General features: G+C 45.2%; 2 protein-coding genes across 2 annotated transcripts in view; one reads left to right on the top strand and one right to left on the bottom strand.

Annotated features, from left to right (window-relative positions):
* Positions 1-13,041: 13,041 nt before the first annotated feature.
* LOC309325658 (uncharacterized protein) lies at positions 13,042-20,870 on the bottom strand. The gene is made up of 8 exons (XM_081833879.1): positions 20,843-20,870; positions 19,071-19,239; positions 18,128-18,226; positions 16,360-16,429; positions 15,993-16,191; positions 15,174-15,326; positions 13,946-14,003; positions 13,042-13,298 (listed from the first exon to the last, which is right to left on the bottom strand). The coding sequence occupies exons 2-8, from the start codon at positions 19,236-19,238 to the stop codon at positions 13,191-13,193; spliced, it is 855 nt and encodes a 284-aa protein (XP_081690005.1). The 5' UTR covers position 19,239; positions 20,843-20,870; the 3' UTR covers positions 13,042-13,190.
* Positions 20,871-21,069: 199 nt separating this feature from the next.
* The window catches only part of LARS2 (leucyl-tRNA synthetase 2, mitochondrial), a 71,038-nt gene continuing 66,691 nt past the window's right edge, over positions 21,070-25,416 (top strand). The window contains exons 1-3 of the mRNA XM_081882005.1: positions 21,070-21,176; positions 24,350-24,605; positions 25,054-25,182. Coding sequence (XP_081738131.1) covers positions 24,372-24,605; positions 25,054-25,182 — 363 coding nt within the window. The 5' untranslated portion in view covers positions 21,070-21,176; positions 24,350-24,371. The remainder of the gene's footprint in view (positions 21,177-24,349; positions 24,606-25,053; positions 25,183-25,416) is intronic.

Here is a 25,416-nt window from a genome sequence, read left to right as displayed (position 1 = left end):
GAGGGGGTGGCCAGGTGGTCCGCATGAAGACAAATTCAGGCCTTATGCGACAAGGCAGCACGAGTTATCCATGCATAAGGGTTGTCTCCTGTGGGGAGATAGGGTGATCATCCCAGCACCACTGAGAAACAGGGTTCTTGAGACGCTTCACATGGGACACCCGGGAATGGTCAGGATGAAGTCGCTAGCCCGATGTCATGTGTGGTGGCCTGGAATGGACCAGAACATAGAACAATGGGTACGAACATGCAAGGCATGCCAAGAGGTGCGGCCAGAAGTGGCCAGAGCACCAGTTCACTGGTGGGAGCAGTCCAGATCTCCATGGAGCCGGCTGCACTTAGACTTTGCTGGGCCATTCCAGGGGAAGGTCTTTTTGGTTATCGTTGATGCATATTCCAAATGGATAGAAGTGGCGATGGTCCCTAGCATGGCATCAGCTGCCGTAATCAAGGTGTTGAGGCAGCTGTTTGCAACCCACGGGTTACCTGAGACCATTGTATCAGATAATGGGGCAGCTTTTGTATCCCAAGAATTCAGGGCATTCTTGGCTGATAACTTCATAAGAGGGGTCACATCCGCGCCCTTTCACCCATCCTCCAATGGGCAGGCGGAGCGCATGGTAAGAACAGCCAAAGAATCCATTGCGCGCTTAATGGAGGGTAACTGGTCAGCTCGCATCGCGCGAATGTTATTTTTGCAGCATGCGACGCCGTGTACTGCGACGGGCAAGTCGCCAGCTGAGCTGCTCTTGGGTAGAAGATTGGTAACGGTGTTGGATTATGTCCACCCGGATAAAATGCCAAACCGTAATTCAAGAGCAAACCCCCAGGCTGAGACTGACACAACAAGGTATTTTGCCCCTGAAGATCTGGTCTGGGTGAGGAACTATTCACGAGGTTCGTGGTGGGTGGCTGGTGTGGTCACCCGGGCTAGTGGACCTGTGTCCTATTATGTGACCTTGGAAAATGGGCAAGTTTGGAAGAGACATATAGATCAGCTGAGGCGCCAGGCGCTCAGCAGGGAGGAGTCTGATAATTCATCCCTGGCTAACGACGCAGAGTTGCAAGACCAGAGTGAAAATGGCCCAGAGGTGCAATCACCAGGGGCTTCAGTAAATGAACCAGGGTCTGCTAGTCCTCAGGATGACGAGGTACAGGTAGGGGACCCTGAGATGTCTGGGACTCCATCTGTTCCTGACGAAACCCCTAAAGCAGCACCCCTACCACTGGTGACACCCAATCCAGAACCGGCAACACCTGTTGTCAGGAGATCAAGTAGAAGTTGTAGGACCCCACAGTACCTGAGAGATTACGTCTGCTGTGCTCACTAGGGGGGGAGGGGTGTTGTGTATTGAGTCAAAGGATTTTATATCTGTATTATTATTGTCTGTAATTGAATTAGGGTAAAGTAACTGCCTTTTGGTTCCAGAGGGTACAGCTACTATTGGTTCATTTAAGCTGCTGTATTTGGATCCTCTGTCTTATTGGTTGCCTCCAAAAGGCAGGACTGTGATTGCCTGATATTGTTCCCTCCAAAATGTATCCCTTCTAGCTTGTTCCCTGTCCCTATAAATGTAGCTCTCCCCTCCTCAGGTTTTAGCCTTGTTGCTTTTAATAAAGTGTTACTAGCATATTATGTCAAGAGAGCTGAAATCACAAACCCCACGTCACAACAGTCATTTAGTCGTGTCCGACTCTTTGTGACCCCGTGGACCAGAGCACACCAGGCACTCCTGTCTTCCACTGCCTCCCGCAATTTGGTCAAACTTATGCTGGTAGCTTTGAGAACACTGTCCAACCATCTCATCCTCTGTCATCCCCTTCTCCTTGTGCCCTCCATCTTTCCAAACATCAGGGTCTTTTCCAGGGAGTCTTCTCTTCTCATGAGGTGCCCAAAGTATTGGAGCCTCATCTTCACGATCTGTCCTTCCAGTGAGCACTCAGGGCTGATTTCCTTAAGAATGGAGAGGTTTGATCTTCTTGCAGTCCATGGGACTCTCTAGAGTCTTCTCCAGCACCATAATTCAAAAGAAACTCAGAATAGCAGCAAATAATTCCCAGCACAGCAGTATTAGCTGAAGGGTTTCAGGTATTTGGGGCTGGTTTTGGTGGGGTGAGATCTGTAAGCAGCGTCCAAAATTAGCCAAGCACAAGGCGATTTTGCAAATAGTGTTGTTTCTAAATCTGGGGTGATCCGGCCTGTGAGAGTAATGGCCTATCGCAGCAAGTCTTCCATAGGTTATGTAGATCCACAGGGTCTCTAAAGAGCAGTGGGAACCAAAAGAGTGATACATGGCAAAACTGACGTCTATCACGTGGCAGTTGTGTTGCTGTTGCTGCAGTGGTGTAACAAGGGTTACCAGGGCCCGGGGCCATATGGAGGGGAAATGGATGGAGCATAAATGCACATTCAACTGTCCAATGGCATCCACACCACCTAGGACGTTGTAGCCGCAGAGATAAGAAAAGAAGAGTCATTCTGTTGTCTGGAGAGGTCATTTCCTGGTTTGCATGGAGACGCTGTTTTCAACAGAGCCCAGCAATGCAGACATGCAGCTATACAGTGGTACCTCGGGTTACGTACTTAATTTGTTCCGGAGGTCCGTTCCTAACCTGAAACTGTTCTTAACCTGAAACACCACTTTAGCTAATGGGGCCTCCTGCTGCTGCTGTGCCGTCAGAGCACAATATCTGTTCTCATCCTGAAGCAAAGTTCTTAAGCCGAGATAATATTTCTGGGTTAGCGGAGTCTGTAACCTGAAGCGTATGTAACCCGAGGTACCACTGTATTGAGGCAGCACCAGGTGTTTAAATTTTTGCGCCCCTAATAATTTTGAGCCCGGGGCAACAGCCCCTGTGGCCCCTCCATGTTATACCACTGCATACAGGAGACAACCCTAGATACACGGGGAAAGTGAGGCAGACACATGTATTAGCCAGTCTTCAGGAAACTGTGGTGTTATAGTCATATGATAAGGAATGTTCATCCTAGTTACAGAATATCTTGCCCAGTTGTCTGGAAGAGAATCTCTCTTCCAGAAAAAGGCTGTCAAAACAGCTGTTCCCTCCAACTGCACATTCCACTAAGGAAAAGACTTATTTGAACGTGGCATGAAATTCAATAGAGCCCTGTGAAACATTGTTGGAAGGCCAGCAGTAAAGGAAACATGGAATGCAGGGGTGCTTAATATGGCATTTCTAATAAAGTGATTTTTTTTAAAATCCACATTAGCTTAACCGTAGCACAAATATCCATGCCATCCAAACCTTAGGTCGTGTCCTTTTATTTCCAATATCCTCTCATTTCTCAATGCTAGCCACTCCTTCATCCACATTAAACAACAAGCTGCAAAATACAAATTTAGATTTGGTACACTCGAACTGTAAGTCATTAGCTATAACAGGCATTGTTTGGAACAAAAACATCATTCTGGGCAATATATCCATCTTTATCACAGATATTCTACCCAGTGCCGAAGTTCTGCCATTTATTAGACAGACGAAAATGTGGGTAAGAGTCATTTAAATCAGCCTGGTTTATTTTTATGCTGACAATTCCACTTATACCCGGATTTACTTTGCAACCAGACAGGTGCTTTCAAATCTAAAGTTAGCACAATGACCTTTTCCATACAATAATAAGCTCTTCTCCCTAACTAGCCAATTGCAATCAAACACTGGCAATTGTATCGCCTTTCCCATGGGATGTGAGCTCTATCATTCCCAAAACCTCTTGCTTGAAATTTGCATTTTCCATTAACAGTTGGCAGCTTGAAGACAATAATAGTCTCCAACTTCAGCTGCCACAAAAGACTACAGTAGCTGCAACTTAAGGATAGAATTTTCTCAGGGAGGGGGCTCAGCAAAACAAGATAATAGCACGCCCACTTACAAGAAATAATGCAGGAACAATTCACAAGTTTATGATTGCAATTAACCAAGCTATGGTTTCCATTTTCTGCCAGCTTCCATGGTGCAGGAAGATGTTCAGATTGCTCTGCCCAAGTGAAATCAACAGGTTTTATCTCAAGATTTCAGTCGCTATAATTACGTTTGGGCAGCGCTAGAACACAAATATCTACTTTGGACAGCAACACTTAAATTCAGAACTAGAGAGTATAAAGGTAAAGGGACCCCTGACCATTAGATCCAGTCGTGACCGACTCTGGGGTTGCGGCGCTCATCTTGCTTTAATGGCCAAGGGAGGCGGCGTACAGCTTCTGGGTCATGTGGCCAGCATGACTAAGCCGCTTCTGGCAAACCAGAGCAGCGCATGGAAACGCCGTTTACCTTCCTGCTGGCGCGGTACCTATTTATCTACTTGAACTTTGACGTGCTTTCGAATTGCTAGGTTGGCAGGAGCAGGAACCGAGCAACGGGAGCTCACCCCGTCGCGGGGATTCAAACCGCCGACCTTCTGATCGGCAAGACTCAGCATATGAAAGCACCAATTTGAGATTTTCCCTTCACTTAAGCCACTTCATTGTCTGCCTCTTACACTTTGAGCACCCCATCACACAGGAAAATGAGGTTGTGTACACACGCCTGTTTACTCTGCACCCAGTGTGTTCCCACCACTGGTTTGGGGGGAGAAGGTAAAGGACCCCTGGACGGTTAAGTCCAGTCAAAGGCAACTATGGGGTTGAGGCGCTCATCTCGCTTTCAGGCAGAGGGAGCCAGCGTTTGTCCACAGACAGCTTTCCGGGTCATGTGGCCTGCATGACTAAACCACTTCTGGCGCAACGGAACACCATGACGGAAACCAGAGCACACAGAAACGCCATTTACATTCCTGCTACAGCGGTACCTATTTATCTACTTGCACTGGCGTGCTTTCAACCTGCTACGTTGGCAGTTCTGTCATGGTGTCCCGTTGTGCCAGAAGTGGTTTAAGTCATGCTGGCCACATGACCCAGAAAGCTGTCTGTGGGCAAACGCCGGCTCCCTTGGCCTGAAAGAGAGATGAGCGCCGCAACCCCATAGTCGCCTTTGACTGAACTTAACCATCCAGGGGCCCTTTACCTCCTTCTTTTTTTACGTTTTTTTTTTGGGGCGGGGAGCATACCACACAACGTTAACTGTCAATATGAACAGGCAGTATGCTGCAGTGATAAAAATAAATGCAGTAGTATTTTTACTTTTGGGGAGAGGCACTTGTGAGGTTTTCTAGCCTTGGGTCCTATGGACCCTGACAGGTGTGAGTGGGTGGCTATCATTTGCTGTTTTACCCCAAGCCGGCTTGCCCTGGGGTGGGGATGGAGGTGCAGTTTTTGACAGTAGCTATGTGTCTGCTGAACCCCATGCTGAGTTCTAGCACCTGCTGTGTGCGTGGTTTGCCGCAGAAAATCCAGCCTGGCCAGGAAACAGACGGAAACCCCCATCCAATTTAATTTCTCTGCTATTTGCTTTTCTCCGTTCTTTTACGCCACCCTGCCATGTGTACTTATCAGAGAGAGAAGGTTGAACTTTATTTAGCATGTCTATTCTCCTCTTGAAAAGGTTACTCTACTTTTATTTTCACTGCGCGCTGTGTGCCATGCAGGTGGAAGGACGGGCAAGCTTGCTGGAGAGGTTTTCTGCCACAGTACAGTCGTACCTTGGAAGTCAAATGGAATCTGTTCCGGAAGTCTGTCCGACTTCTAAAATGTTCAAATACCAAATCGTGCTTTCTGATTGGCTGCAGGAAGCTCCTGTAGCCAATCAGAAGCCGCAGAAGCCCTGTCAGACGTTCGGGTTCCAAAAAAACAACAACATTCACAAACCGGAACAATCACTTCCGGGGTTGCAGTGCTCAGGAGCCAAAATGTCCGAGTTCCAGGGCATTCGGGATCCAAGGTATGACTGTATTGCCTCCCCTACATTCTCGGCTCCAACCTAATCTAGATACATATATCTAAACCAAACCCATATTGAGTGCAGCTACCCCACTGCACTGGGTCATAGCTGTCAACTTTCAGATTTGAAAATAAGGGATCAGCAGCCTCACCTGTCCTGGGGACAGTCTACGGGATATCTAACAATCTGGGATAGCAGCGGGAAACAGCGCTGGAATAAGGGAATTTCCCGCAAAAAAATGGGGAGGTTGACAGCTATGCACTGATTATGGCTGGTCGACACGAGTGTATTTTATTTGATCCAGCCATTAAGCCAGAGGTTCAGTAAGTCAGCTATCAATGCTGATGGTGCTGCATTGCGTAATGTCAGGTTGATGCACAGGAAGATCGCAGCCTTCTGAGATGATCTGGCTGGCATGCATCAAGAGCCAGGAGGAAAGAACAGAAAGAGAGATGGGGCAGGAAATGGTTTGTGGGGAAAAGGCGCCTACACCAGCCATCATTGCACCACTGCTCAGAATGGAAGAGAGGGCAGGTGTCCAATCCTGGCATCCAATGAAATCTGGGCATGTTTGGCAGCGGTGTTTAGTGTAGCAAATTCAGAACCAGGCAGAGGGCCTTCTCGGTAGTGGTGCCCTCCATGTAGAACACCCTCCCTTCAGAGGTCAAGGAAATAAACAACTATCTGACTTTCAGAAGGTATCTGAAGGCAGCCCTGTACTGTATTGGGAAGTTTTTAATGGTTGGTGTTTTAGTATGTTCTGATATATGCTGTGGCTGGGGAAACCTAGCCAGATGGGCGGGGTATAAATAATAAAGTTGTTGCTGTTGTTGTGCGAACAGTAACAGAGCAAAAGGAGCAAACAGTATTTTATGCATTGTGGATTTTTGAGGGCATATTTACTGAGATATTTCATAAATGCCATAGGAAATGGTGGCAGGTGCAGTGACACCTCCAGGCCCCTGGCTGGTGACCCAGTTTCAGCTGAATAAAGTCTCGGTTCTTTAACCGTCCCATTTACCAATACGGAGAAAGGGATGAGAAAGGAGGCGGGAGTATACCATGCTTCAAAATGCTTTTGTGAAGAAATGTGAGGATTTTTGATGGGACAAGGGCAAAAGGGAAAGCTAAGATAAGAAGCAGAATGATATGATATCATAAATAAATGAATAAATAAATAAGTAAGTAAGTAAGTAAGTAAGTAAGTACCTCGTGGAAGGTGCTGTGGTCTAACCAGTGTTTCCCAACCCTGGGCCTCCAGCTGTTTTTGGACTACAACTCCCATCATCCCTAGCTAGCAAGACCAGTGGTCAGGGATGATGGGAATTGTAGTTCAAAAACAGCTGGAGGCCCAAGGTTGGGAAACACTGGACTGAGCCTCTTGGGCTTGCCAATCAGAAGGTCGGCGGTTTGAATCCCTGCAACAGGGTGAGCTCCTCTGCTGCTATGGTTTTGCCAGAAGTGGCTTAGTCATGCTGGCCATATGACCCGGAAAAACTGTCTGCCTGTAAAGCGAGATTAGCACCACAACCCCAGAGTCGTCTGCGACTGGACTTAACTGTCAGGGGTCCCTTTACCTTGCCTATCTGTCTGCGTTGCCCCAGTCACTTTGGGCAGCTACCAACATATATAAAAACATAACAAAACATTAAAGATCGAAAAGCCTTTTAGTGACTGTTGCCACTAGAATCCAGAAAGGACAAAGCAGATGTAGAAAATCCAACACCAGGATTCTCCCAAAGCCACTCGTACACTTGATATTCTTATTTGTGAGCATTCATATACAGATGCCTCAAGAGACCAGCTGACCTTTTGATCTGCACACTTAAGTTACTGAAGATTAGGAAGGCAAAGCTCAAAGCTTAAGAAGCAGAGCTTGTCATGTTTGGAGAGATTTTCCTTTTCCTCCCTCTCCTATGTACGCAGCATTTTCCTATAAACCATTCTTATTATGTGCACTAGCATCATCCATGCCCACTCTCAAATCCTTGCCTCTCAAATCCTGCTACCCAGAGTACCACTACGGCCATTCTGCCGTCACCTTTCAGAATCCGGAAGTTGCTTGACCTTTTTCCTGTTTACAGACGGATCGCGGATTCTGCACTCCCTGCCCCTGGTGAGGACCAGGGGGCAGGAAGCTCATTAGAAATGCCATTCAAATGTATTAAGGCCAGCAAAGGCAGTTTGTCAGCTGTGCATCCTGGTTGGTACAGTTAACTATAAAGACAAAAATGCATGTATCAAAACGCGAATGACAGAGCTCAGCAGTACGACTCAAACTATCAATGAGCACACTCAAAAAAATAAAATAAAAAAAATACACTGAAGCCACTGTGTTTTGTGATAAAAACAAGTATTGAAAGCTGTTAAAGCCTAAATATTCTTTTTTCAGTTTGTGTTCATTTTATTTTTTTCTATAATTTTTGTTAAATTTTCTGTTTTACATTTTAGAATATTCATTTAAACAACCTTAAAATATAAATGACCTCTTTCCATGGTTCATTTTGCATAACATAAACCCCTGCATATTTTACATAAACTTAACCATTCAGTATTCCATTATAACATACATCAAGACTTATTTACATTGTTGAATTTATCTTAATGCTGCCAACGTTTTCAAGTTTACACAATTTCCCCTCATGTATTCAATAAACATTTTCCAATCTTCTTTAAAGGTATGTTTTTTTGTTCTCTTATTCTATGTCTTAGGTCCGCAAGCTGCGCATATTCCATCAGTTTAAGTTGCCATTCTTCTTTAGTTGGGACTTCACTCGTTTTCCATTTTTGCGCTAACATAGCACGGGCCGCAGTAGTGGCATACATAAAAGGTAAAGGTAAATGGAACCCTGACCATTACGTCCAGTCGTGACTGACTCGGGGGTTGCGCGCTCATCTCGCTCTAAAGGCCGAGGGAGCCGGCGTTTGTCCGCAGACAGCTTCTGGGTCATGTGGCCAGCATGACTAAGCCGCTTCTGGCGAACCAGAGCAGCACACGGAAACGCCGTTTATCTTCCCGCCGGAGCGGTCCCTATTTATCTACCTGCACATGACATGCTTTTGAACTGCTAGGTTGGCAGGAGCTGGGACCGAGCAACGGGAGCTCACCTCGTCGCGGGGATTCAGACCACCGACCTTCTGATTGGCAAGTCCTAGGCTCTGTGGTTTAACCCACAGCGCCACCCGCATCCCAGTGGCATACATAAAATAACCTTTTTTGACACCCGGGAATTTCCGTCTGAATTATCCCCCCAAAAAAGGACCCTGATTTTTCTGGGAAAGTACTTTTAAATATTTTTTTCAACTCATTATGAATTATTTCCCAATACTCTTTTACCCTTTTACAGGTCCACCACATTTGATAGAACGTACCCTGAGCCTCATAAATATTCTTCTTTGGTTGAAATCTCTTCCTCTTTCCATTTCTGTGCATGTAAGATTCTGGCTTCAAGTTGTTGCATACATAAAAAAATTAGTCAGCTTCTTCGGAACCTCCATCCCAATTTTTTGTTGTTGTTTAGTCGCCTCCGACTCTTCGTGACCCCATGGACCAGAGTACGCCAGGCCCTCCTGTCTTCCACTTCCTCCCACAGTTTGGTCAAACTCATGCTGGTAGCTTCAAGAACACTATCCAACCATCTCGTCCTCTGTCGTCCCCTTCTCCTTGTGCCCTCCATCTTTCCCAACATCAGGGTCTTTTCCAGGGAGTCTTCTCTTCTCATGAGATGGGCAAAGTATTGGAGCCACAGCTTCAGGATCTGTCCTTCCAGTGAGCACTCAGGGCTGATTTCCTTAAGAATGGATACGTTTGATCTTCTTGCAGTCCATGGGACTCTCAAGAGTCTCCTCCAGCACCATAATTCAAAAGCATCCATTCTTCGGCGATCAGCCTTCTTTGTGGTCCAGCTCTCATTTCCATACATCACTACTGGGAAAACCATAGCTTTAACTATACAGGCCTTTGCCAGCAAGGTGACGTCTCTGCTTTTTAAGATGCTGTCTAGGTTTGTCTTTGCTTTTCTCCCAAGAAGCAGGCGTCTTTTAATTTTGTGACTGCTGTCACCATCTGCAGTGCTCATGGAGCCCAAGAAAGTAAAATCTCTCACTGTCTCCATTTCTTCCCCTTCTATTTGCCAGGAGGTGATGGGCCCAGTGGCCATGATCTTCGTTTTTTTGATGTTGAGCTTCAGACCATATTTTGCACTCTCCTCTTTCACCCTCATTAAAAGGTTCTTTAATTCAAACGGCTATGGGTGTTTTGAGAATCACCAATTTAAATTTATTATATATCAGGGCTGCCATATGTCCGGAAAATCCTGAACATTGCCAAAATTTGGTTGCCGAAAGTTGCATCCGGGTGGAAATTTTGGCAGCCGTATAATATGTCTGGGGAAACCCGGGCGTATGGCAACCCATTGTGTAAATTAAATGCTCATGTGCAGCATAGACATTCTCATATACCCACCACTCAACTGCCCTGGGCAGGCAGCCTCCACCATAGACTCCACTGCCATTGTGGTGGACCTCTGCCAACATGGTATTCACAGAAGTGGGTGCAGCACATCCAGATGAAGACCCCGCACTTCCGTCAGCCACAGTGAGGCTGCGATGCAAAGATTGTGCAGGCAGAAGTGCAGTGGATCGGGAGGAAGGGGTGTTAAAAAGAGATGGGGCAGGCCTTGACAGAAAGAGAGCTCAGACCAGGTGTGTGGTGGGAGAAAAAGGACATATCAGGAGGAGGGGGTGATTAAGAGAGGGCAAAATGTCAAAATGTTTTTGGGATACAATCATACCTTGGAAGTCGAAAGGAGTCTGTTTGGCTTCCAAAACGTTCAAAAACCAAAGCGTGGCTTTTGACTGGCTGCAGGAAGCTCCTGCACCCAATCCGAAGCCGCGGGAGCCCCACCGGACGTTCAGCTTCCAAAAATAGTTCGCAAACTGGAACGTTCGCTTCTGGGCTTGTGGCATTTGGGAGCCAAAACGTTCAAGAACTAAGCTGTTCGAAAACCAAGGTACGACAGCATTTGGCAAAAAAAAAAGGGGGTCAACAACTGTTGTGTCCAAATTTTCACTTCCTGAACTATGGCAACCCTATTATATATCATTTCCCAGAAGCCCTTGGCCTTTTTACAGGACCAGCACATATGAAAAAAGTGACCCTTCCATCTGTTTTCATTTCCAACACATAATTGATACAGTCTTAAGACATTTTGGCTAATTGATATGGTGTAAAAGAGCACCTATGCGTCATTTTCATATAGTTTCCTTTCAAAGTATAACTGGCAGTAAATTTCATATCCACCTTCCATAACTTCAATCATGCAAACATATCAATGTTATGCCCACAGTATAATCTTAACCAAATCATCTTTTGTTTCCCATTCTAATAATTTCTACATTTTAGAAACCAGTTTTTCCTTTACTCTCCAACAATGTCATTTCAAAGTCTGATCTTTATAGGACAGAAAAACTAAAGCCCTTCTCTCATTACCCTTTTAAGAGTGTTGGATCCACTGAAATACTCTTCCTGAACTCATCTGTAGTATTAAACCAGGGCCTACAGGGGAGAAAACTGAAATTATTTCCTATAGGAGTCTCATCCCTTGTCTGAAATTAGAATAGTACCACCACAATAGGTGTACAGGGTGACCTAGACCGTGTGACATTTTAGGAGTGGTGTGGGAGGAGTCCACATTGCAAAAATTAGCCTTTGGGGCCTTTAGACAGCCATTTTGTGTTATGCCATGCCCTCCAGGGTAGCCAATGTCTGACTGACACCCACAGCGCTATCCAGCTTCCGCATTTGTCTCCAGATCTATGCCACTTCATAATCCAGAATCTTGGCATTCCATCCACAAGCTTTCATCAGAAGCTACAGAAGATGTGCAAGTACAAGGCATATTCCATTGTCAGCTTACCTGTTCAGTAGGCCTTTTGGATGAAGCAGTTGTGAAGAATAGGGAAGAGGTAGCCTGGAGCCATCTGCTATGAAGCTGACAAGCTTTCGGTGCAAAAATCTTAGCTCCTATTGTTAGACCATTCTCACAATTTTGAAAAAAGGGAAACTTCCTATAGCGGGCGGGGGGGGGGGAGGGGCCAGGAAAACCCAAACTATTTTTGGGGAAATAAGAAGATCCATTTTCATTTCCCTGTACCAGTTGACATCCATTCCTTTCGAAGTTAACTTGTGATGCAACTTTTGCAGGGCTAAAAGGCAAAAAAGCACATAGTCCTGGCCTCATATTAATAAGTGAGAAAAGTTTTTTATTAGTATGGAAATTAAATAAAACCAGTGCTTTTTAAAAGTATGTATAATTCACTTGGCTTTGGATAGCCACGAAGAGCTTACCCTGTGAGCAATGGAGATACCACTCAAAACTTCAGGCATCTTAAATATTTAGTATCCATTGTCTTCAGTCTAAAACACCTACAGCGAGTAGCATGTGATACAAAAGCCCTCTTTCCCTCATACTCTGGATTTATGTTGTCCATGGATGATGGACCATCAAGTCTGATGGTCAATAAGGCAGCTTCCTAAGTTACCATCATAAACAGTGAAGGCCACATGGAACTAATAGATTTAAGCAGAATCCCATTGTTAAAATGTTTGGTAACAAACAGGAAGTTGCAGGCTTTCACAACTGTAAAAAAGAAAGACGTTTGCTTTTGAAACCTGTAGTAGACAGCGCCTGCATGTCTGCAAAGGATCCAGCTGCTGCAATGGGACTAGCAGAAAGTTGCCTAGAATGATCACCCGGTCCAAAGAACAGGTGAAACAAAATAAGGTGTTCTGGAAGTCTTAGAGAGCAACTGTTACCTAGCCTTCGGGAATACAGTGGTACCTTGGGTTTTGAACGTACTCTGTTCCAGAAGACTGTTTAAGTTCCGAAACGTTCGAAAACCGAGGCACAAAGGGCAGTCTGCCAATTTAATAGAGAAAATTGAGAAAAATAACATATACACTCAGCGGAAGCTGTTAAGACTTCTGAGGCGTGTTCAAAAACAGAAGCATTTACTTCTGGGTTTATGGCATTCAAAAATGAAACGTTTGTCGATGGAGACGTTCAAAAACCAAGGTACCACTGTACTTCCTTCAAAAAAGGATGCTAGGCCTTGACGCAGAACTGTCAGCCAGCAAATGGGGAGGGAAATCAACAGGCTAAACAGTCTTTTCTGTTCAGAATATGGTGGCAGGAATGATCCAGTATTTATTTTCTATTACGTTTATTACAACACATGAAAAAAGGTTAACAGGACACACTGTGGACTAGATAAAAACATTTATCTGGTTACTATCATAGAGCTCCTTGGATCTCCCTAGTCCGTTGCTGCCAGTTCCAACTTTCTAGGTACTCCTCATCTCTCAAAAGGAGCTGGGGAATGAACAACCAAAGGATGGAGGGGACGCAACACTCGGTCCATGCCAAGCTCTCCACTGGCCATCTGGGAAAGGATCCCATCCACCTAAATGAAAAGAAAAGGGAAATGGGCAAAAGGTTGCCATTCACAAATGGAACAAATAATACTCTCATTCTGGCTCAAGAAAATCACCATTTTATAGTTCAGACTGGGGGAAATAAATACAGTGGTACCTCTAGTTGTGAACGGGAACAAAAATACAAAATACAGGGAACCAAATACGGGAACAAAAATACTGAATAGAAAATACAAGGAACAAAATACGAGAACAAAAATACAAAATACAAAACGATCGGCAAATGCAACCATAAAATAATTTAGCACCTTATGGTTGCAAGTTAAAATTTCTGTAGATTGCATTTTAACACAGAGGTCTTCTGTTGTTGTTGATCAAGGCTGGCAAATTATTTTGTGTGTATAAATCTGTTGCTTAGAGTGGTATACCCAGGCACATCTTTGTTGTTGATGATGCGTATTTGTCTCTTGATTTTTCTCCCAGGAACTCAAGTCCATGGACACTGTCTTCCTCTTCCCCCTTTTATCTTCCCCCAAAGCCTGTGTGGTGGGTCTTTTCCTAAGCACCCTTAGCATAGATCACCCTTTTACCACCTTTCCCGCACCTTGGCCTCTCATCCTGCTGCTGCACAACTGCATTTGTCTGATGGATGCCAGCACTGCTGCCGGGGACTCACCCGCTGGGCATAAGCCTGGTCCTCTTGGGGCTGGTACAGCTTTTTTATCTCAAAGGTCCTGCAGAGCCACGGGAGGGTGGAAGAGAGATGTTAAGCACTAGGTAAGTGGCAGGATGTAACCTCACTGATCTATCCTAAGCTAACTCCCCTCTACTACAACAACCATTTCCAAGCAAAAAAAGGGGTGTGTGTGGAGAAGAGACCGACTTGCCATTCTGCACACAAGGTCTCAACTGTCTTATGAAAGAAAGAGGAGCCACTAATAATAATTTAATAATAATGATAATTCATTATTTATTTATATTTATGGGCCTCCCCAGCCACTCTGGGCGGCTTCCAACAGGATATTAAAAAAACACACACACACACACACAAAAATCAAACATAAAAAAACTTCCCTAAACAGGGCTGCCTTCAGATGTCCTCTAAAAGTCAGTTACAGATAGGTAGCCGTGTTGGTCTGCCATAGTCAAAACAAAAAATTCCTTCCAGTAGCACCTTAGAGACCAACTAAGTTAGTTCTAGGTATGAGCTTTCGTGTGCATGCACACTTCTTCAGATACACTGAAACAGAAGTCACCAGACCCTTCTATATAGTGAGAAGGTGGGGAGGGGTATTACTCAGAAGGGTGGTGGGAATGGGTGATTGGCAGATAGCTGTGATGAGCCTGTTGACGACTCTTAACGGCTGTAATAGGTCTTACAGGAAAAAGCAAGGGGTGAGAAGGTGAAAAATGGCTTTGTCATGTATAATGAGATAAGAATCCAATGTCTTTGTTCAGACTAGGTCTCTCCATGGTTTTAAGTTTGGTAATTTCCATAGGGCAGGCGCCACTGTCGAGAAGGCCCTCTGCCTGGTTCCCTGTAATCTCACTTCTCACAGAGAGGGAGCCGCCAGAAGGCCCTCGGAGCTGGACCTCAGTGTCCGGGCTGAACAATGGAGGTGGAGACGCTCCTTCAGGTATACTAAGGCGTTTTCTGATCACTATTCATTTTATCTGCAGGACGTGTGTGAAAATCCAAGCTTCTCCTGGACAACGCACAGTTCTCAAGTACCAGCCTTTCTGAAACTTCACATAGTTCATGCATCGCCCACTGTCCCATCCATCCATCCCCCAAAACCAAAACCAGAGGCACTTGATCGCTTTACTGAAAGAGTCAGGCTCCGTCATATTTCCCCTACATGTATATAGTCTGGAAAAGGCAGCTCTGTGGATTCTTTATTCACCTCCTTCTGTCTTTAGAGATGTCTCCCCCTGCAAGGAATGATGACTGAGACATACTCCCCCGAAGAAGGGTCTGGCCCTGGGACAAAGTAGCCCGGTTTCTTTTCATTTGTATTTGCAGGCATGTGGGACATCTCTTTGGCTTCTCCCTGTTCCTGTGATGGTGAAACAGGAACGGGTTAAAGGTGGAATGGGGAAGGGGATCCACAAGAAGGAGAGGAGCCAGCGATACCACGCTCCTTACAGGGTCCTTGCTGAGGGCTCACATTCATCCAGTCCTTTACCAACTGCACTGGCTCCCGGTGGAGTACAGGGTCAGGTTTAAGGTGCTGGTTTTGACCTTTAAAGCCCTTTGTGGCCTAGGACCCTCGTACCTACGGGGCCGTCTCTCCTGCTATGCCCTACGGAGGACCTTAAGATCCACAAATGACAACACTTTGGAGGCCCCAAGTCGCAAGGTGGTTAGATTGGTCCAGGGCCTTTTCAGTACTGGCCCCGACTTGGTGCAACACTCTGTCACAAGAGACTAGGGCCCTGCGGGACTTGACATCTTTCCGCAGGGCCTGCAAGACAGAGCTGTTCCACCTGGCCTTTGGTTTGGACTCAGTCTGACCCTTATGCTTCCCTCCCCTTATGCTTTTGATCTATGGGCTACTTTTAAAACGAGGCTGCGTTTTAAATTGCATTTTAACCTGTATTTTAAATTGGGTTTTTTTTTTCTATTATGTTTTTATTGTAATTTTACTGATGTTAGCCACCCTGAGCCTGGCTTTGGCTGGGGAGGGCGGGGTATAAATAAAATTTATGATTATTATTATTACCTGAGCACACAGCTCTCACAGATGTAGTTGTCGGAGAAGCCATCAGGGACAGGGCTCGTGAGCGGGGTCAGGTGAAAGGGGAGAATGTTCTCCCCATCCTGGACGCACACAGAACCTCCGCGGAGCAACAGAGGAGCCCAGCTGGACACGGGGTGGTACAGCACCATGCCGTGAACCACACACCAACCATGGATAACATCTAAAAAAAAAGGAAAAGTAGGGCCGGCTTAATCTTGCCCATCTCAGCAGGCCTGCCTTCACTGATATTCTTCAAACCCCGTTCTGCACAGCCTCAGATTCCTCCCACCGGTCTGTTTTTAATTTCAAGACTTAAGTAGAGCCCCTTCCTTAAAATAAAACTAATCACCTGCTTTCTCTGCGGAGGGCTCAGTTTTTACATCCTTGGCCAGGTCCAGAGGAGGGACTGTCAGAGGGGTCTGGAAGGGGGGGGGGTGTTAGTGTTAGTGACAGTTCAGCTTCACCCCTTCACTCTCAACTTTATGCTTTCCCTCATCCCCTAAAACCATGACTCCCCCATGACTAAAGTAGGAAATTTCCCCTTTTTCTTTGCACTATTTTGGACACTTTATCATATGGTTACCAGATTTTTTTTCAATGAATCCGAGGACCCTTTTTTTTTTTTTTTAAGCTGAGTAGTAACAGGGAGTCAGTAGTGGGGATGGTGAGGCAAAAGATCCAAAACAAGCACACATGCATATTGTATAAAGGTGCAAAGCCCTTCTTTCGCACCCTGTGAAACATATATGCACAGGGTTTTTAAAATACTGGGCAATGGCCGCCCACCCACAACTCCCGAGACTCCCCCGATCAGTCAAAACAAAGGGGGCAGGAGATCCGTACTGCTGGACGTCCCCAGTTCCCCTTCAGCAGCGGCGGCAGCCAGCAGCCTGGAGCCAATCTGGTAGTGCAGTTGGCTCTGGCTGGCTTCAGGAGCTGCTTGCTGCCGTGGCGCCGGCCAGTTTGCCTCCGGGAAACCTCCATATCTTGTGCGCAACACATCATATGGGAACTTCTGGCGAGGAAAAATGGCGGGTGCCATGGCAGCAAGGAGCTCTTGAACTAAGCTGGCTCTGGGCTGCTGAGGCTGCCACTGCCATGTTTCCTGGGGACAGACTTGCAAATCTGGGGACATTCCGGGGATGGAATTTGTCCAGGGACAGATTTGCAAATGCGGGGACTGTCCCCGGGAACCAGGGATGTTTGGTAACCCTACTTTATCAGTTCCTTTCTACTCCCTTCAGCTTTCTTCCACCTCAGAGGTAGGGAACCGTCAGCCTACGGGCTAATCCTGGCCCGCCAGGGGTTCAATTTGGCTTGCAAGGCCATTTCCCCCAAGCCACACCCATCTGTCAGTCAGCTGATGTACGGCAGTTGATGGGCAAGTTCAATTCTGCACATGCGGCCAAAACTTTGCTGGCCTTTGGCTTGCCAAGCCAAGGCCTGCAATGGCATTTGTTCCAAGGTTAACTCCGCAGATGAGCCTATAGTTCCTTACAATGCACCTTGGAAACTCCACAGAAGGCATTTTGACGAGCAGGATAACCCACCTGTCAATCATGTAATCCTTCTCTGCATTGCTCCTAAAGGTTTAGGTTGCTGCACACTGCCTTGACCTGATGTTTTGCAAGGGAGTGGTTTATAAATACTTTTCCAAATAAAATAAACAAATAAAGTCACAATGACGTCAGGTGCTTGACTGGTGGGATGTCTCAGCCACCAGTCAAATTTGGCCTGTAGGGAGGAATCAGATAAAGATCTTGCCCTAAGAGCCAAGAAGGTTCCTCACCCCATGTTCTACCGCCACTGTTAGAGGAAGTTTGCTTCTGGAAACCAGTTGTTTGGAACTGCAGCTTGGGAGAGTGCTGTTGGACTCAGATCTTGCTTTTGAGTTTCCCATTGACATCTGGTTGGCCAACAGAGTGCTGGACAAAACGGGCCTTTAGCTTGATCCAGCAGGGTTCTTCTTATGTTCCATTGCCCTAATTTTCTTATCCCACCCAGAAACCAGGATCTTATTTCTAACATAGACTTGCATTTCCCCACTCCATCCGTGGCTGATCTATGCAGCATATGGATATCTGAGGCCCCACCATCTTTGACCTGGAGCTACTTACCTCAGGATCGTGGAGAGTCACGTCACTCTTACTTGTTTCTTCTGCTCTTGGCTCAGGGTCTCTGTGAAAGGCTTTCAACCTTTCCACAAGTTCTGCGTTCTGGGCAGCAGGGTGGGGTCGGGGACGGGTGGAGAAAGGGAAATAAGTATGTATTTAACCCTAGATCTGGGCCAGTTCCAGGTTTGAGACATTCCTGGGCACAGTGGAAGAAGGCTTGCCTGGCAAGAGAGGCTTGGTAGCACTGGGAGCAGTCAGCTCCCCACAATGCCACAAATTGGAGGGCATTGTGGAAAATAAATATGGCAGCTAGCTGCACCTAGTGAGGACACTGAGCTGGGAAAAGATCATACTGTATGTCAGTGTTGGGCTGTGACAGGGCATTCGGCTCCCAACCCAACCAGGTAAATGATGCCAGTCTATTTATCAGGGATAAATTATGACCACAGGTTCATAATTTAACAGACAGAATACCAAAGGAAATAAGGAATAGGTAAGAGGAAAGCAACCTTTGGAGTAGCTGCTCACTGTTATTATTAATTTGCTACTCATCTTCCTCACACGCATCTGAAGGTGTTGTACAAGACACAATAAAAACAACTAAAAGGCAGCAGAAATATTTAAGAAAATAATGTAATGGAGATATATAGCCAAAACCCATTCATCCAGCTGGGAAAGCATGTCGGAACACAAAATGTCTTTAATTATTAGCAGCTAGATATTGCCACAAAATGTATTCTGCCTTAGGCTGAGAGAATGGCTGCTGCTGCTTGTGAATAGACAGGGCTTCCTGGACTGAGAAAAGATTTCCTTCATCACTGTTCACAATGAGGATATAACCAAACAGAAATTTGGAAATGTGCAGTCTCTTTTCCCACTTAACTTCCAATAGTAGGATGAGGACAGGGCAGGAAGTTCGGTATGAACTGTGGTGGCGTCCCCTCACCTTCCCTGTAGCACGAAGGCCAAACTTCTTACACCATTGTTGCAATTCCGTCCTTTTCAAGGTGTTGTAATCCAAGGAAGCAGAACCACACGAAGAGTCCCCCTTGATCCTCATTTCAGGAGGAGTCTTGGATGCCAATTTGACAACTCTGCGGCTCTTTCGAGACATCCTAAGCCAAGAGAAAGAGGAAGAGAGAGAAATAGAGGGAAATAGTATAGCGAGCCTCCATCTCTCCTCATCCAAGGTGGTCAGCATAAGGCAGCCTTTCTCAAGCTCAGGTCCTCAGATGTTGTTGGACTACCCAACATCCCTAGCTAGCAGAACCAGCGGTCAGGGGCATAGCCAGGATTTTTGCTGGGGGGGGGCAGAGCTGAGCTATCTGCAATGTGACTGGTCAGTTAGTTAAATATTTTTATTTATTTACTGGATCTGTCCCCCCTTCCCCTCTGGCTAGGCTCCACAGGGGGGAATTTGATTGGGGGGGCAATTTGAGAATGAGTTATTAACAGTGAATGGCTTTTTAGGCTTCCTCCATGTGAACAGGAGCTCCTGTTTTGAATAATAAGAATTATATGTCACAAGGGAGGGGGGTATTAGGATTTTAGAGATGCTTAGGTGGGACATGGCGCAAAAAAAATGTTGGGAACCACCCATGTTAGCAGTCTGGGGTGATGGGAACTGTAGTCTAAAGATGCGGGTGGCACTGTGGGTTAAACCACAGAGCCTAGGACTTGCTGATCAGAAAGTCGGCGGTTCGAATCCCCGCGATGGGGTGAGCTCCCGTTGGGCGGCCCCTGCTCCTGCCAACCTAGCAATTCGAAAGCACGTCAAGTGCAAGTAGATAAATAGGTACCACTCCAGCGGGAAGGTAACAGTGTTTCCGTGCGCTGCTCTGGTTCGCCAGAAGCGGCTTAGTCATGCTGGCCACGTGACCCGGAAGCTGTACTCCGGCTCCCTCGGCCAATAAAGCAAGATGAGTGCTGCAACCCAGAGTTGTTCGCGACTGGACCTGCCTTGCCCCACCCTCCGGCCCTGGGTCTCCTCATAAGGAAGCTGTGCCTGGAGGAAGAACTGTGAGGGGAGAGACTCCATCAGGCAAGGCCCCTTCCACCTGCCTTGCTCTACCCTCTACTTCTCAATATGTATTGTATTGTTTTATGTACTGTGGCTTGCCGTTGTTTAATTGATTATAGTTTAGATATTATTGTAACTGTTGAGTGTATTTCTATTTAACTTTTATATGTTGACATTTTTATTTTATACTATTCTAATGATTGTTGAATGTTACTTTTTTGATGGAGGTTGCCTATTTTAAAGTTATGTTTTATTATCACATTTTTGTATTGCTTTAGATTGTTATAATATGTACATTTTTTGTTTCTTCAGCTTGTAAACCGCCTCGAGTATTGTAAGATAGAAAGGTGGTATACAAATTAAAAATGATGATGATGGTCAGGGGTCCCTTTACCTTTAGGTGGGACATGGCCAGAAAAAATATGTTGGGAACCACCCATGCTAGCAGTCGGGCATGATGGGAATTGTAGTCTAACAACATCTGGGGACCCAAATTTGAGAAAAGTTGGTACCATGGGCACAACCAGGATTTTGTTGTGGGGAGGCGGGCAGAATCTCATATTTGTATTGATTTGTATTGATAGGAAGAAAGGGCAACGGCCCCCTCTTGGCTACTACGCCCTTGGCTGGTACGAGGCGCCGCTGAACTACAATTCTCCCTATCTCTGATCAGGGGAAATGCGAGCCCCACAACACACCAAGAAGGAAGAGCACGTATGCTTCCGCCCCACCAGTCCAACTCACCTGGCGCGCGGCGCCGCCTCTCCCTGCGAAACGCTCCGCAGCGGCCGGAACCTCCTTTTTCAAGCGGCGCGCGCTGCCCCGCCCCGCCCCGCCCCGCCCCGCTCGCCAGCTGGCTCCCCGCTGGGCCACGCCCCCTCGCCGCCGGGTTGCCCGCGCGCCTGCGCACTCGCGAGGAGGGCAAAGATGGCGGCGCCCTGCCGGTCCGAGGCGTGAGGGGGACACACATACACGCGAGCCGCCCCTTGGCTGGAACTCGGGCCCCGAGCCGCCTTATCTCTTTTCTCTTGGGTAAACAAGCACGGGGGGGGGGTTGTTTCACGGGCACGTCTCTAGGCGGCTTGCAATAGACATCAGCTAGGAATTTATTATTATTATTATTGTTATTGTTATTATTGTTGTTGTTGTTGTTGTTATTATTATTATTATTATCATTATTATTCTATTCAAATCAAATATCTTTAATACGGTCAATGACCAGAAAGCAATTTATAAAAATGACATTATAAGTAGTATTGTGCTACAAATAGCAGTGGGAGATATGGCCAATTCACAGAATTGGTGCTTATATTTATAACCAGGTTTCGGCTTTTAAGGTTTTAAAAATTCAGTTCAAATTATATTATTATATTATTATTTTGGGGCGCTTTTAAAGTTGCAGTAACTCCCCCCCCCCCGGCCTTCGTCTGAAACGGGGCTGCGGTAAGGAGGGGGAGGGAAGCGGGGTGTGACAGGATCGTGTGCCCCGTTGTGGTACTGGAAACAAAATTCCTTGGTTGGGATAGATATGCGCTCAAGAGGGGCCCTTTTTTCTTTAAATAGGTGTATTCCCGCCCCCACTTGCTAAGCTGCTATTTGGAGCTTGAGGGGGGAGGGTCGCGGGTGTTTAAAACAAAACGAAGCAGATTCCTCAAAGGTGGAAACCTGCTGTGCATGGGATCCTTTTCTCTTCTTTTTTTTAAAAAATTGATTTTTATTAATTTTTCATTAATAACACTCCAATGTGGGCCACATTATTACAATATCAAATCATTATACAATTTATAAAGGCACTTATATATTCCAAATTAAGCAAATTGTGTTCCTGTATTCTGGTCCTCCGGAGATAATCATTCTTAAGTCCTGCACGTAATTTCATATAAGATCCAAATATAGCAATTCTGATCTTAATCCTTTCTTCTCAGCCACTGTTGTATTGGGATCCTTTGCTCTTCACGTGTGGGGCAGATCCTCTGCAATATAATAATTTATTATTTATACCCCGCCCACCTGGCTGGGTTTCCCCAGTCACTCTGGGTGGCTCCCAACAGAATATTAAAAACATGCTAAAGCATAAAGCATTAAAAATGTCCCTAAACTGATAAGAGTTTTCCTCCTTGAACCTAAATCTTTCATTTGAGCCTAGGCTTAGCTCATAGAACCTATGTTTCAGTGTTGGAGTTCATCAGCTATCGCTGGAGTCAGTGAATAATAATAATAAGAATTTTGTTATTTATACCCCAACCATCTTGGCTGCGTTTCCCCAGCCACTCTGGGTGGTTTCCAGCACATATAAAAACGTAATAAAACGTCAAATGTTAAAAACTTCCCTAAACAGGGCTGCCTTCAGGTGTCTTCTAAAAGTTGAGTAGTTATTTATCTGTTTGACATCTGATGGGAGGGCATTCCACAAGGCGGTGCCACCACTGAGAAGGCCCTCTGCCTGGTTCCCTGTAGCTTCACTTCTCGTAGTGAGGGAACTGCCAGAAGACCCTCGGAGCTGGACCTCAGTGTCCAGGCTGTACAATGGGGGTGGAGATGCTCCTTCAGTTATACTGGCCTGAGGCCGTTTAGGGCTTGAAAGGTCAGCACCAACACTTTGAATTATGCTCGGAAACGTATTGGGAGCCAATGTAGGTCTTTCAGGACTGGTGTTATAGGGTCCCGGCAGCCGCTTCCAATCACCAGTCTAGCTGCGGCATTCTGGAGTAATAATGACTTTAATTCAAGAGAGTCCAGTAGCACAGCGAAGATAATGACACACAGTGGTGCGTCTTTGGTTTTTATGGGCTTCACTAGATAGCTAAATTGTAACCCAAAGCTGGTAGCTAGAAATATACATAGGCAAAGAGGGGGAGATAATAAACTGGCCAAAAGGCATTTAAATCCCAGAATCATAGAATTGGAAGGGATCCCAGGGGTTATCTGGTCCAGTCCCCTGCAGTTCAGGAATCTCAACTACTTCATTTTGCTTTTAAATTGTATGCCACCTTTCTATATTACTATACGCAAGGTGGTTTACAGCAACAAAATAAACAACAAAGAACACACTCCCTATTATAATAATCTGATCCTATACAGAAAGTCATAATAAAACGTAAGTTTAAAATGGAACATGTAAAATAAATATTCAATAACCTATTAGAAAATAATACTACACAATAAAATTCTCAAAATATCAGCAAATAATGAAACAGAAATTCACTCTTAACAATTACAGTAAATAATTACTAAACAATAACTGCAAGTCACAATGCCTAAAATACCGCAATACATTCAAAACCATGTAAAAGGATCAAATTGAGAAACAAAGACGCACAACTTATAAAATTATTATTATTTTTAAATCCCTGAACTCCTCCCTTCCCGGCTGCTGCTTCTGTTCTTAAAGTCATGGCCTGAGAGAGGCTGATGGCTCAGCTAGTCTTGATTGAGGGTTGGGGTGACAAGGCTCTTTCTTTGCACTTCCTCGCTGAGGAAGCTGACTTCTGCTGAATTATTTTAGAGTATTTCTGTAGGTTTTCCTTTGCTGGGACTTTTCCAAACAACTTCCAGACAGGAGCACTCTGCTTAAAAACCTCTAAGGAAGGAGAGCTCACAACCTTCCGAGGGAGTCTGTTCCATTGTCAAACAGCTCTTTGCTGTTCGAAAGTTCTTCCTGATGTTTAGTCAGAATCTTCTTTCTTGTAACTTGAATCCATTGGTTGGGGTCCTACCTTCCAGAGCAAGAGAAAAGAAGCTTGCTCCATCTTCCATGTGACATTCCTTTAGATATTTGAAGATGGCTGTCATATCTCCTCTTAGTCTCCTGTTATGCAGGCTCCTCTTATCCAGGATTTCACCTGTATTGCTTCATTTTAAAGAATAAAGACACATCAGTTTTCTTTTCAGAGAGGTTTCCCATAATAAAATAGAAATAACACTGGCTACTATGCTGTCATACAGCAGCAAACAATATCACGGTTCCGAACAATAAGACTCAAAATTCATTTTCCTGCCTCTGCAATCTTAGAAAAGTTTTCATGTGCCTCTTAAAAGCACAGAGGAATGCAACCTCATCAGTCTATTGAGCCTACTGTTGTCTTTAAATGCGATTGTTTTCATTCCTAGAAGCCTTAAGAAAGGAAAACACTATTTTGTTAAAATAGAGAACAAGGCTGCTGGTTACCACAATTAAGTTAAGATCATTCCATTTTTTCTTACAGGGCTTTCAACAAAAGCTGCAAAATGTGGTTCATTTACCAGAGATGTCTCATGTGTCCCAAACACTGGAGAGGACAATTAGATGGATCATTCAACCCAGTTAAGTGGGAGAAAAAGCTAATTCCAAGATTCATTCGGTCCATATTCAGCGAAACCGGGAAGTGGGAAACAAGCTATAAAGTGGAGACTAGGAGGGAAGTTGAAAGCTGGTGGCATTCCAGAATAAAGGAACAGTTCGACCAAACTTCAGAAATAGATGTAAGGATTATGGCAAAATTGAACATGCGCTCTTGAATTCCTTTTGTCCCCCTGTATTAGGTGCTCTTAAGAAAGTTAATGGCCGTATACTGCGGCACAGCTAAATGGACTTAGGATTTCGCCCATTGCATTAAATATAATAGCATATTACCTGCTTCTCAATGGAGGTGTCTTTTTAGAATATTGAATTAAATTATGAGAACTTGTAATTTAATAAACAAAGTTTACTGCTCATAAGAAAGGTGACATCCTTTTTGTTGTTATTTTCTGATTTGCTGGTCAAAGTGCAGTCCTATTTTTAAGATTTCTTTAAAAATTGGGGGTTAAAGACAAAAGCGTGATTTGTAAAAAATATTAAATGTAAAAAAAAAAAATGTAGTTTAAAATTAAACTCCCCCCCCCCAAGTTCTATCTTGCATACTTTATTTTTGCTTATCATTTTGTCTAGAAATCAAGGCAAAAGTTTTATGTCCTGTCAATGTTTCCATATCCTTCTGGGAAGTTGCATATGGGCCATGTTCGAGTCTACACCATAAGCGACACGATAGCACGGTTTCAGAAAATGAGAGGATTTCAGGTAACTATTGACATTTGTTTGGATAATATTTCAGGTGCTTGGAAATGAGTGGTCTGTTTCTTCTGAGGACAGTCAAAACACACTTAGGAACAGGCCGAGCCTGAAACCTTTATTTAATGACAGCTAATCACAAAGCACAAATTGGGAGGACCTTAACGAGATAATAACGGAATTAGGGGCTGTGTTATAAGTAATTATTCAGCATATTCCTCGCTTCAGATTGCTTGTGGTGTT

Source organism: Podarcis erhardii (assembly GCF_964252035.2).
Source record: "Podarcis erhardii genome assembly, chromosome: 12".
NCBI classification, from domain to species: domain Eukaryota; kingdom Metazoa; phylum Chordata; class Lepidosauria; order Squamata; family Lacertidae; genus Podarcis; species Podarcis erhardii.
Note: the sequence above shows the minus strand (reverse complement) of the source record. Positions and strands in the feature narration are given on the sequence as shown.